This window comes from Gouania willdenowi, chromosome 17, assembly GCF_900634775.1.
Source record: "Gouania willdenowi chromosome 17, fGouWil2.1, whole genome shotgun sequence".
In the NCBI taxonomy this organism is placed as follows: Eukaryota; Metazoa; Chordata; class Actinopteri; order Blenniiformes; family Gobiesocidae; genus Gouania; species Gouania willdenowi.
In genome coordinates, this window is record NC_041060.1 from 18,766,543 (window position 1) to 18,780,464 (window position 13,922).

The 13,922-nt window shown below is 37.6% G+C and overlaps 1 protein-coding gene across 14 annotated transcripts in view; it reads right to left on the bottom strand.

Annotated features, from left to right (window-relative positions):
* Positions 1 to 6,001: 6,001 nt before the first annotated feature.
* The window catches only part of LOC114479121 (rho GTPase-activating protein 12-like), a 59,764-nt gene continuing 51,843 nt past the window's right edge, over positions 6,002 to 13,922 (bottom strand). For 9 of the 14 annotated variants that reach the window (XM_028472607.1, XM_028472618.1, XM_028472615.1 and 6 more), the window contains 9 exons: positions 12,593 to 12,694; positions 10,946 to 11,044; positions 10,660 to 10,762; positions 10,407 to 10,529; positions 9,143 to 9,241; positions 8,863 to 8,940; positions 7,912 to 8,046; positions 7,620 to 7,725; positions 6,002 to 7,252 (listed from right to left, as the gene is read on the bottom strand). In XM_028472607.1, coding sequence (XP_028328408.1) covers positions 7,078 to 7,252; positions 7,620 to 7,725; positions 7,912 to 8,046; positions 8,863 to 8,940; positions 9,143 to 9,241; positions 10,407 to 10,529; positions 10,660 to 10,762; positions 10,946 to 11,044; positions 12,593 to 12,694 — 1,020 coding nt within the window. In that variant the 3' untranslated portion in view covers positions 6,002 to 7,077. The remainder of the gene's footprint in view (positions 7,253 to 7,619; positions 7,726 to 7,911; positions 8,047 to 8,862; positions 8,941 to 9,142; positions 9,242 to 10,406; positions 10,530 to 10,659; positions 10,763 to 10,945; positions 11,045 to 12,592; positions 12,695 to 13,922) is intronic. The other 5 variants (XM_028472608.1, XM_028472617.1, XM_028472614.1 and 2 more) reach the window with 1 other exon arrangement.

Here is a 13,922-nt window from a genome sequence, read left to right on the forward strand (position 1 = left end):
TCGACTCCCCCCTTTCCTTTCATAAGAATATTTATTTACTTATTTTTAATACTCCACCCTCCGCAGTGCAGGAAATACTAGTTCTACTTTATGTATCAATTCAAAATTATTGACTACCTGTAGGTGTAGGGATGTAAGGTCACACATGGGTTACGTCACACACAGAGCCAAGTTTTTCACAGCTAAAAACAACTTGGGGTCAAATTGACCCCGGAGTAACACCAATGCGTGCAATATGCATTCAGTAGATTGAAAAAACATCATCATGGTCATTTTATGCTTAATCAAATGTACCCATCAAATTAGGAAAAGTCATGAAATATGAAGCAAAAAAAGTCAACTAATGTTTTCTGAATGATATACATTGAATGGGGTCAAATTGACCCCAAGGATAATAGGAGGGTTAAATGAAGGTAGGTTGATCAACACTCTAAAACTCAAGCAATGCGGCACTGTCGACTGGAAGGTGTTGATACAAACCCAGTGAAGAAGTGAAACCTGTTGGAAGTAATCAGGCAAGACAGTGAGGCCTGAAGGCAACGCGGGGAACAAAGCTAAGTGAGTGTGTAAAATCACAACATGGCACCCGTCCTGCCTTTGTGCAACGGTTTCCCAGTGGAGTTGGATGCTCACTTAACCAACCGAGCGTAATGCATAAGCCGACGGTGCTGCTGCTACTTAAAGCAGTTCTAATTCAAACTAAAGTGTAGCTGATGTGCTCAAAAACAAAGCAGACGCTGTGCTTGGAATCAGCTTTTAACAGGTTGTTGTTGTTGTGGCCGAGTGTCATTCTCCATTCTCAGCAGTAGCTACACACTTTCTTTGTGCTGTGGGAAGCAAATATTAAATATTACGCTCAATGCCAGTCTAATACCTGATGCCTTCTTTTCTCCCCAGCAGAAACTAATTATATACGAAATGATTTATGATGAAGCTGCTTTGGCAAATTTTCCAACCATTTGCTTTTCAATTTAATGGTTTATCAAGTACAATTAACATTAAACAAAGACTAAGGCAAGTAGAGCTGTAAATTTCACCCCGCACAGGACACCACCTTCCTGCAGAGAAAAATCAAAAATCAGCTGCATGAAGGAAGTTGTGGGATTGGAAAACAAAAAGGGAATTCAAATAATCTCAAGTTTGAATCTGATTCAGGGACATATTTGTTCTGCAAGAGAGAAAAATAAAATAAAAATTCAGATTTCTGTCTCACAGCTGTGGCCCCTCTGACTGGCTTACTTTGGTCAAAACCTGCGAACAGCACAAAAGAGAAAGAAAGAGAGAATCTTGAGCAACCAAGGGTCAAACTTAGTGAAGATCTCCCATCACAAACTGAAACTAGGAACCTTTCAAGGTTTTTGACAAAAAACAGAAACATTCACAAAAGCCTTCAGTACCAAATAGTTTGTATTATTACTTAGACGTGTGTCACTACCTGTTGTTTGACTCCATTCAATGTTTATCATTCAAAAAATAATGATTGACTCTCTTTATTTGCTTCATATTTCTTGACTTTTCCTAATTTGATAAGTACAATTGATTAAGCACAAAATTTTATCAGGTAATTTTTTCAATGTGCTGAACACAAATTGCACGCTTTGGTGTTCCTCTGGGGTCTATTTGACCCCAAGCTGTTTTAGCTGTGTTAAATTTGTTCGACTGGTTGGGTTAGTGGACAAAAAGGCGAACAGAATAGGATAGAAGGATAGACCATCTTAGTGTCCCAGACTAGCTGAGCCACAAACCATTAATCAGGAACTGCCAGCTCCAGCATCAAGACACCTGAAAGAGAAAAGAGAGAGAAGGGCGAGGAGAAGGCACTGACTGCAGAAAAACATGATACACTATTAGCAGGTCTGCCCGCATGATTTTGGGCTTCGTTTTTAGTGGTTAGGTTAACGTCAAACGGTTATTGCTATTATACAATATACGCTTTAGCAAATAAGTAGGTTTTGTGTTTAGCTTTAAAGGTGGAAAAAGTAGCAGCCTCACGTACTAAGACTAGGAGCTGGTTCCAAAGGGGAGGAGCCTGGTAGCTAAACGTTCTGCCTCTTGTTCTACTTCTAGACACTTTAGGAACTTCCAGAAGACCAACAACCTGAGAGTGGAGTGTTCTTCCCGGATGATAGGGAACTAACAGTTCTTTAAGATATACAGGAGCTTGATCATGTAGAGCTTTGTATGCTAACAATAGGATTTGAAACTCTATTCTAGAATTTTAGTTCATTCTAAGTTGATGGTCTGTAGAGGTTGCAAGAGGTGAAGTAGGAAGGCAGCTGAGTCATTACACAACGTGATTTATTTTAGGTTAACAATTTGTTATATCTTGATTTTGTTTCATTAATCATTAATAGCTTTTGTAAATGAATAACTCTTTATTTCAATAGTTTTTTTAAAGCTATAGAGAGCCATTGCATAAGAGTCAAAGAGCCACATTAGGCTCCAGAGCCGCAGGTTGCAGACCCCTGAGATAGACCAATTGGAGTGAAACTACGTAAATACAAGCTACGTGTTAGGGATGTTTTAGGAGATGCTTTGTTTAAGAAATGATTCAGCATTCCTGCAGGGGGGCATTAGCTTTGTTTCTAAATGTTAGAATTTTATCAGTAAAGAAAATTATGAAGGTTCAACAGAGCTGTGGCTTTTGGTGAGCCTGGCTACAGTGTTGAACAGACACTGAGAATTATTCTTGTTTTCCTCTATTAAAGTTGAGTAATAAGTTCTAGCTTTGGGGAGAGCTTTTTTATAAGCTAAACTCTTTTTCCAGGCTATATGAACTTCTAACATGTTTGAAGAGATCCACAATACCGGTTTTAAAAGATGCAATTCAGAATTATACCAGGGAGCAACCTTTTTAAGACATATCGTCTTCCTTTTAAGCAGAGCAACAGCATCCAGAGCTGTGTGCAGTGACAACATTGCACTGTTGACACTTGTTTCTGTCGTAAGACATTGATAGCTACTCTCTGTTGATATGTGGTTCAGAGGTAAGCAGAGATGGAACTAAATCTTTAAATCTAGCTACACCTTTTTAGACAGTGATCTAATATAGTGTACTCTTCTCTCAGAGTTTAAGCAGGCTGATATTTTAAACTCAAAGAATAACAAAAAATGATCGGAAAGAATAGGATTTTGAGGATATACAGTATTGTCAGGTGATCAATATTTAAACCATGTTAGAACAAGGTCCAGGGCATGATGAAGATAATGAGTTGGTTTGTTTACATTTTGTGTAAAGCCGATTTATTAGCAAGGTAAATAATTTTTTTAGGCTGTTTTCATCATCAACATGAATGTTAAAGTCACCTACTATGATAGCTTTATCAGTATTCAGCACCAGATGAGTGAGAAAGTCAGAGAATTCAGAGAGAAACTGACCGAGGATAAAATGTGTTGATAGTCTTTGAGAATAATAGGAGGGTTAAACCAAATGTGACCAAATGAAGTAAAGGCATATCGGGAATAATGTTCTGCAGCAGGGAAGAAATTCAGGAAAATCCTCTGTATCCCCGGATCAACTATTCCCACAGTCAGCCAAACGAAATGAGTGCTTTGTATTTCCACAGTTCAGGCCTGCGTTTGTCTGTAAATCTGTCCCAAAGCCTTTAAAAGCTATTTGAAGTCTTCAGCGCGAGCCACTTCTTATTTTACACCCACTCACCAAACTTGTTGAAATACCTTCAAGGAAAATTCAATAGCGCAAAAGCAGCACAGCATGAAGTAGCTGCAGCTGAATGTGGATTGTCCTTTTTTTCCCTCCTGTCTTCCTCTGATCGGACTCGGTCAGTGTAAAGTGAGTTACATGTTGACACACTGGGACGTCAGAGTACAGTCTGAGCTGGGAGTTATGATGATGATGATAATGGCGGTTAGGAATGTGATCATCATGCAGAGCTGCTAGTGGGAGTCAGACAGGAACTCTGTGTGTGTGTATGCAAATGACTGAGGAGTGTATAATTACCATGCATAGCCAGCGGTAAGAGACACTGAGGTGGTCTTGTCTACATTACTAAAGTGTGTAAAATAGTGGGAAAGGTATTTTTAGAGCAAGTGTCAAACTTAAGGCCCTGGGGACAAATTTGGCCCTTTGGAGCATCCAATTTAGCCGACAGGAGGAAGTAAAAATGACTTAATAAACATTAATTATTGAGTAAATTACTATCTTATTTAACTGTATATATCTAAGCCCATCCAAATACACAAAATTAATGAAATTCCACAATATTTTCCAGGGCTCACAGTTTTCCTACGCTTATATCACATCACAGTAATTTTTTTTTATCTCTACAAGGTTCTACCTGTCCTATTGGAGTGGACAGCAGCAGATGTCGAGGGGGCAGATATTCGTGCTGTCTTATCAGCAAAAGTCACAATAAGCTGAGAGTGATATGGAGCGGAGGCTGAGAGCAGACCAAGTCCTTTGGGTGACACTGAACATCACCAGGCCTGAGGCACAAGCGCTCTGCAGAGCACTGACAAACACACTCACGTTCACATCTCCAAGATAACAGAAGCTTCTCACTCACAGCCCACAGAGTGTTGATTTCAACTTCCTAATTTGTGTCAATTATAAAGTCAGAGGAAGGACTGCAAGGTCAGCACAGGATTACAGGATTAGCTCCGTCATCAGTAAACAAACCTGGATCGACACCACTATTACATGCAGGAATATTTTCCCATTAAAGCTTTGCAACTTCAGACAAATGACACACTTTGATATAAACCACATGAGAATTAAGCGTTACAAAAGATAAGAGCTATGAACGGTACGTAATTACTAAAGGTGGGATGAAATATCACACCACTATGTTTTTCTCATTTTTTATATATTCCCATTGAGTTGAAAAGGTGACACCCAGAGTTGAGTCAAATTAAAGCAAAATTATTTTTCCAATTGATATTTTTAAAATAATTTTTTTTTCCATTACAAAAATATCGTATCGTTATTATCACAAGCCAATCCTGTTCTACATCATGGTATCATGATGAAGGGTTGGGGTCAATTATAATTGTATAAATGATATTCTTTACAAATATGACATAATTGTAATTTCTATTGAGTTCAGATAATTGACTTTGTAATTGTAATTGTCATGGAAATTCTATAAAAATGGTCAATTATAATTTAATTAAACGCAAAACTGGGGAACCATGTTACAATTCTGACTTAAACATACATAGTTAATAATTATTAAACTATGTTTCATATCAAGTTTACCTGTCACTCTCGGATAATTTCAAGTCATTGAAATCCAGGGGTATACTGACCAAAAAAAGGCTCAGACACCCACACCTAAAATATTAATACCAATATTTTATTTTATTAAAAAGCCTTACAAGGTGACCTAAAGATGATAAACACATTAGATGATGGATAATTTTTTTAATGTATTTTACAACTGATTTTAGATATGGGTCAAAACTGACCCGTTATTATAGGAGATGCTAACAGAAAGCTAACACAAGAGAAAGGTTTTGTTCAAAGGATCAGTAATTGTGATTAATTGTATTTGGACATTAGTAATTGAGCGCATAATTGTAATTGACTTTCAGCTGAAAAATAATGATTGTCATTTGAATTGTAATTTGATAAAATATGGGTCACCGTCATCATAATCGAGTTGTAATTGAATATGGATAATTGTAATTGAAAAATTTAATTGCCCCCAACCCTGGTATCATGAAGTCAGTGTATCGTCTCATCCCTAGTAAAAACGTCATTTGTACAGTAATGACAGAGGGCAGCCCTACAGTTATGTGCTTCTGTAAGAAATAAAGCCAGGGCTAAATCACACACTGCTGATAATGCACATTATCCAATTACATACAAATAAAAATAAAATAAAAACGTGGGCTTGGAAAATGATGGAAAAATATTAAGATAAAAAATCTTCATATTAGGCAGGAAAAGCTGTGCTCATGAGAATACATTTAAATATTAATTCTCTATTAAAACAAAAATACAAACAGGACGTCTCAATAAGGTGAGAAAAAGCATTGGTACGTTTCTCATTCGAGGTCTTTATTCCAGTTTGATAATAAAGTTAGTCTCTCCTCTGTGGGATACACAATCAACACAGAGCAGTGAATTTTTTTCTCTCCCTTCTACTATATTCTCATAACACTCCAGGCTTAAGTATATTTACTATTTGTACAATATAATGTCATAAAATTCATCCATCCATGCTTTCATTCAGCCGCCTCCATCCATCCACACACACACATCAACACTGTACAGATTTGTGTTCATAAGCTGTTTGCTTTAACCTTGTGAAGCTGTTGAAGGTCAAACAGCTGCGTACCTTTCAGAGTGTTCAGGTTCTACTGAGAAGGTGACGTGCAGACTTAATACAGAGTGGTGATGACCCGGTGTGTGTTCAAAGGACCACGGTCCAAACTCTCAGGTGGGAAAAAAAAGAAACCAAACCAAAACCATAAGAGGCAGATTCAGGAGGAAAAGAAGAGAAAGCATAAAAATATAAACACACTATTTTTCTCCCCCGTTTCTTTTTTTTGTTATCGTTTTACCTCTAAAGCTTATCCAGTTTTTTTTATGTTCTTCTTTTGGTTTGCTGTGGTTCAAAACAAAGTTACAAGATAAGAAATGAAGATTTTAACATCATGGAATGGAGAATTCCCACTTACATCCAGCATCACTAACACCCAATACTGACACCCAGTCTGTAATACAGCTTATGGACGCTTCCTTGGTCTGAGTCACACTGCACTGCAGCAGAGGTTTGCTTATTAATATTCAGAGGAATCCAGTGTTGGGACAGGACGACTGGGTCATCTTTGCAGTAAAAAGGGACAAAAGCAGCTGCAGGAATAACAAAAAAACAAAAAAGGCTAAAAAGTGCAAAAACTCCCAATAATTTGGTCCTCGGTTGGTCATCTGGGTTGACTTGTGGTTTGTGACAGAATTCTATGCTAGCTTTGTTGATCTACAGCTGCTAATAACTGAGGAAACAGGGATCAGTCTGAGATGAAGAGATGCTGAGTGGAGATGACGACAAATATCCAGCTTTGCAGTTAGGGCCAAAAGAAATGGAGAGGAGGCTCATCCTTTAGTAGCGTCTACCTGCCAAATATATTCTCGTACTCCAGCAGGATAAGCTCCACTATTTGGTTCTGGTAGACCATGTGCACCGCCATGTTCCACGTCTCGGTTTCAGGCCGCAGCAGCGTAGGGCCGAACACGATGGCGATGCTCTGCGTGGTCATACGGTTCTCCTCCCCGTACTCTATCACCCTACACACGCACACACAGACACAAAAACAAATGAAGACAAACTGGGAAACGAGATAAGACTTTAAAGTGTTCTGGCCTTTTCCTTTTCCCCCCCTTTGTGAATGAAAACTGCTTTCCATCATACTTCTTTAAGTTTAAACAAAGATGAAAAGTGCAAAAATCGCTTTAAAAAAAAAAAAAATCATATATATACATATATATATACATATATAATCAACACTAAACAAAGTGACACAAAAAGGGAATGTATTAAAATTGTTATACTCCCTGGTCATGTATGATCTAGTGCTGGGTAATGGACCAAAACTCATATCTTGATATTTTTTTCTCAAATTGGCAATATATGATATGACGTTGTGTTACTTACTTCCTGAGGTGTTTGAAGAGCGCCTGCATGGTGTCGTGGTTGGGCTTTGGCAGCTGCCTCACCAGCTCCTTGATGGAATGAACACGCTGCTTGTAGTCAGATATCTCTGCAGGATGAGAGGCTAACTTTAGTCATCGAAGGCATGCATCAGATATGTAAACAGACGCAGTAGTGGGTAGAACTCTTAGTGAGCAGAAACAAAAAGGAACGTCCATAAAATGCTAAGCTAGTTTCCAGATGTGGCATCCTTGTGACAGTAAACGCATGAATGAATGCCGATAGAAGAACGTACTGATGGCGCTGACAAAGTCGTGGAAGAGGGCGTAGGTGAAGAGAGGTTCCGGCAGCTCTCTGAAGTACATCTTTAAGGCTCCAGTGGTCACATGGATGTCCTCCCACTTCCCATCAGCCAGGTTCACCTTCTCATCTGAACACAGAGAGCGTTCACTGAGGGCTTTACACATAGTAACATGTTCCTTATGTCACAAACGGGAGGACAAAGCCCTGCCAGAACATCCAGACCAGTTCATTCTGGGCGTGACTATTTCAAATTAATTATCCTCAAATATTACTAACACATTTTATTCTTAGGGTCAATCTGATTGGCTCCAGAAAATTATTGACCAAGTTTTTGTGTTAGGCACTTTGTTCTCTAGCGCCACCATGAGACCAAACTTTTATATTAGAATGAATTTATCTTGAATAGTTTTAATCCACATCATCAAATGACCACTAGAGTATGAACTCTAGTGATTGTGGTGATGATGACCTTTCCTGAAGCACCAACATCAGGTCAAACATTCAGTTTTAGAGTTAGTGTATCTTGAAAATCTTTCATCCAAATCTTTTCTATTTTGGGGTTCACATTCATGACTCTCACAAAATAAACCATATAGATGGATGTTAGTGACCCCCCTTCCCCAAATAAACATATTGATTATTGGTTATTCATTCTAAGTTTCACACAGCTAAAACAGCTTGAGGTCATATTGACCCCAGAACAACACCAATACATGCAATATGTGTTCAGCACATTAAAAAAATAATAATCATCTTGATAATGTTATACTTAATCAATTGTACCCATGAAATTAGGAAAAGTCATGAAATGTGAAGCAAAAAAAAGAAATGAAGTCAACCATTATTTTTTGAATGACAAACATTAAATGGGGTCAAATTGACCCCAAGGATAATAGGAGGGTTAAATGAGGAAGCGATGTTTTATCAGCCCGCTGTTACTTACCGTGATTAACAGCGAAGCGTAGCTTTTGTATGACGGCCAGATTCCCACTCACTCTGTACAGTCCATCCACATACAGTGCTGCAGAAGACCAACAGCAACAATTAAACAAAAATCATTTCTATAGCAACAAAAGCAAAATAACAGATTCAGAATATGAGTAAAATAATGCTTGAAAATAGTTCACAGACATTGAACATCGTTTCACCAGAGACTAAAAACCAAGCATCTATTACTGACTAGTGACCCTCTGCAGCTTCTATGCTCAGCTGAGGACCCTCACCGTCGCTCTCCACGTGTTCGATGCACATCTTCACAAAGCTCGGCACCGTGCTGTTCTCTCTGTGACACAAATCAGACAGACTGCCGCCAAACACTTGGTCTGAAAAAAACAGAGAGACAACCTGTCAATAAACAACTATTTGTGGGTTCGTTTGCTCTACAATGGCTCTTTTCTGCCTTTATTTCACATGATAACCGAAGCTTTGCCGTCAATCATATTTCTTTTTTAATTTTATAGGTCATTTTATTTCCAAAATATCACAAACTTTTACAGCTATCGAACCGGTTGTTGAGCTAAAATCAAGTAGAAATAGCATTTGAAGATTTTTAATAAAAATATGTCTTGCACATATACTTGTAATAATCACGTTACTGTAATTGAGTTGCTTTTAAGGATACTTGTACTTTTTTGAGTATATTTCTAATTCAAGAATTTGACTTGTACTTAAGTACATTTTAAAAGAAGTAACGTAAATTGTTACATTTCTACACCAAATCATTACTGAGTGTATTATTATATTTTGTTTTACAATGATCAACAGACATTGTGAAACTATAAAAAATGAAATGACAAGACAACAATCAAATGTATCACATCATAGCCGACCAACCACATTAATCATAATGTACAGCGCCAAAACATTATTGAATGGAGGCTATTTTCTCAGTTTTAGAGTTTAGACGTTTAGCTATACTTAGAGCCTGAGAAATTCTATATTTTGAATTGAATTAATTGGTGTTATTTTATAAGAAAATAATTTGACATTTTGGCAAACCTTTTATTTTATACAGATGTCTGTGGAAAATAATTTATGTTCCAAGTGTGCAAGATTCGGTCTCTTCCTTTTTAAGTTTCTACATGAGATGTTTACTGTATGAAAAGAAAACATTGCAAGATTTATTACTAAACGTAAATGTGGGGGGTAAAAGTAACTAGTAACATTTTAATTGAGCTACTTTTTACTTGTACTTGAGTATTTTATGTATGACTTAATTGTACTTGACTACAATTTCAATCAAGTAACAGTACTTCTACTTGAGTAGGATATATCAGTACTCTTTACACCTTTGATAATAATATACAAAACAATATAATCAGCATTGACCAGGTGTAGTTCTATATTGTAGTTCTCCTCGAGCAGCTCACAGCTAGTGATACATTACTAGTGCTGCAGGGAGGGGAAATGAGTCCAAAGACTATCTACAGAGCTCATGAGTTTAAGAAGTGATCAAATGGTGTGGATGTGTGTGTGTGTGCTGTGGACCTTTGATGTATCCCTTATCTCTGACTGCTTGCAGAGTGGGGCGGCGGGTGAGGAACTTCTTCAGCTTGTGTCGGGTCTTCTTGTTGTCAGAGGCATCCAGGCTGGCCGAGGGCTTCATGGCTGCTAAAAAAAAAGAGCGATAGGACAGTTTTATCCAGCAGTCTATCAAGTATGTTTCGCCCAAATAAAGAACATATGGACTTATTTTACACGGTGACGAAAACAATTTTTATTGGTCAAACATTGCACTGACCTCTGCCTTTCTTGGAGTCTCTGTGATCTTTCTCTCTGTCATGTTTTTCCACACCAGGCGACTCGGGCATATCTTCCTCTATGGCCTCATCAGATTCCCAAGCCTAAAGCGCACATGCACAAAAACAATTGAAGACCATCTAGGAAATGAGATAAGACTTTAAAGGGTTCTGTGTTTTCCCTTTCCCCTCCCTTCTGGGAATGAAAACGGTCTTCCATCACACTTCTTCACATTACAAAATGTCTACAGTCATCTAGTTTGTGGGTTTGAATGTTCCCATGCTTACATGTGTGCTGATTGTTTCCTGCAGTGCTCTGAACCATTCCGAAGCCACGCTTTCGTTTTCCGACTGGATCAGCAGCTCCGTGCCCTGCCGAGTCTTTAGCTGAAGGAAGAAGGAACACCATGTTATCCACAGACACAAGTGCAAACTTTTTCAATCTTTAGCTTTTAAGTTAGCTTTTGGCATATCATGGGTGTTGGAGTAAAAACAAACTCTCAGAAAGGTACGTATCAGTCCATTTTTAGCTTCAGTTTATAAAAGTATGTCATTAAGCTAAGCTTGGAGACAGGACATTAATTTTGTTCATGAGAAATTGATTAGAAAAGGTGAAAAAAAAAATCAATGCTTATAAAAATAAACATGTTTGACTTTAGTAACAATAGAAAGCTGCTGAAAAGTGACCTTTTCCCTAGTCTCTAATAGCAACTTTGGCATACTGGGTATCAGCACACTTTCAAACTTGTGTTTGTGATATTTATTAGGAGTGTTGTGTCTGACCGCGTTCAGTGAACGATCAATCATGAACTCGTTGATATTTTGGGCGAACGTGAACTAAACATACGGTTTCTGCCTGATGCTGATTTGTGATCGGCACCCGCTCAGTTTAACTTCGTTCAAGAGATTATCAGATGTCTGTAGAGCCTTCCAGGTGAAAACCTGACGAAAACAGGGCCATAATTAAGGGAGAAAAAACAAATCGAGCATCACCAGCTACCACAGAGTAGCACTGCTGCATGCATTATTAAATAAAGACAGCACTGTCTCCACGATTAATACGGCATCGTCGTCTGATCACTAAAAGGTCACATCTTCTGGACTTTGTTGGTAATAGTTTGCTGCATTTTAGAATGGTCTCCTTGAGAGTTTTACTATTTTCAGTTGTATTTTGTTTGCATAACCTTCCTGCTACAGTATGTTTTCCCAGTATTGCTCTCTTTAGGTTCCTTTTTTAGTGTGTACTGATATGGAAGTAGATGTGAAGGTTTGGAAAAATAATTCAAATGTACCTCAAGGATTACTATCCTGTTTTTGTTTCAATAATTTCTCATTGAAAAAAGAACATTCAAGCAGCAAATCTTTCCTCCTGTTTTTGAGAATATCCTGCAGGGGTGTAAGCTGCAGCTGCTACTACAGAGGACTAAATGGGGAAATGCCAGAATTCTGAGGGGAATACCTTGCAGCAACATATTGGAAAATAAAGAACTATGGACTACTTCATTTTTGCAACTGACAAAATGTCAAAAAATGAAGTTGAACTAAGAACTGAACTAGTTCATTTTATAATTTGTGATCTGGACTTTGGACTAGTTCATGAAGGAAGTGAACTTTCCCCAACACTGTTCATTTGATTAATGCTGACTGAAAAAAAATCTCAATTTGTCATAAATCAAATGATTGCAGCCTTTGAAGTAAAAGGCTCCTCGAGCTCCAACAGTACAAAGAGAAACATTGTGTCTGTAAAGTTTGCCTGAATTTTAATAAAATGACTCGATTTATAAAAAAAATATTTATTTTAAATCAAGTGAATTAAAATCAAACGTCCAATATTAGTTGTTCATTGCTGTGTAGTTTTAAAAGATATTGGTGTTGAGTCATATTTCACATATTGTCACATGTATGAAGCAGACTGTGACAGGATGGGGTTCTCACCTCTATTACGTGCTTCTTGCTTGACTTGTCTTTTGAGGCCCATTCAACAGAACCGCCCCGAAGATCCACAGTGAACTCTGGTTTGGACTGACTGCCTCCAAACTGAACAGAGAGATTAGCGCACACAATGAATGTATGTAGTTTTTTCCACACTCAGATTAGGACAGGTTAGTTTCTAAAATGTGGAGAATTAACAGTTATGTTTGTGACTCATGTATTAGAAAGGGTTGAAAAAAAACCCAACAACATCATGTCTTATTGGTTCATGTTTGAATAATCACAAAATATGAACAAACATTATGACTGTGCAGTAGGGCTGGGCTGTATATCGAGATTCAAGATATATCGAGTTTTCTATTTTGGCGATATTGATAATTTATTGAGATACATCTACATTTATTAATTTGTTTTGATTTATACAATCACACAGTACAAATCACATCATATAAGTATTTAATATTATTCATAGAGTACAGGCAAACAGTTAAAATGTTTCTATATTTCTGAGATATATATATATATATTTGATGGCTTATTTTGTATTAAAATACTGGTTTTAGGCGTTGCTGCTTTCACTGCTTCTCAGAATAACATGAAAAGCACTGTTAGATGGATTACTGAGTGTGTCCTAACCCAGACCTTCCCCTAAACAAGCCACACTGCAGAACTCACTCACACGTGCTGTCCCTTAGAGAAGAAAGAGCCAAAAGTGGCACATATTGTGCTGAAGCGATAAGATCTTTTTCTGCGTATGATTTCCTGGTTTCTAGAGTATGCCAGCTGAAGTGATCTTACCTACGCACAGTTCTATAAATGCTGACGATATGCAGCACTTTCACTTTGAGATAACGCTTAATATATTTTAATCGTTAAAATAAATATATATATATATTTCCAAAACAGTTCAAATAGTCCATAATTTTTCAAGACTGGAAAATCAGTTTTTCAAATTCCACAACTTTTCCAGAAATTTCATGACCGTGGGGAGCCTGTTAATAAATGTGCTTATGTGGCATTTTTCATCTAACCCAGAATTGTCTTTCTGGTAGGACTTTGACTTAAAATGATCAAGGTTTATATTGTATATTGCCATTTTGAGTTTTGGTCCATATCGCCCAGCCGTACTGTGCAGTATTTCCAATTTTGGCTCAATCCTCATGCACATATCAAAAGGAGGCTCGGTTTGGCTGTTAAATCTTAAATCTGTGCTTTTTAAAGTCCACTCCAACACAAAGAAAAACAGTGCTTGTTTAAAAAAAAAAAACTACCTTCAGAGTCAAATTAGGATAATTCCTCCAAAGATAACTGAGCGATACTCAAACTGACGACA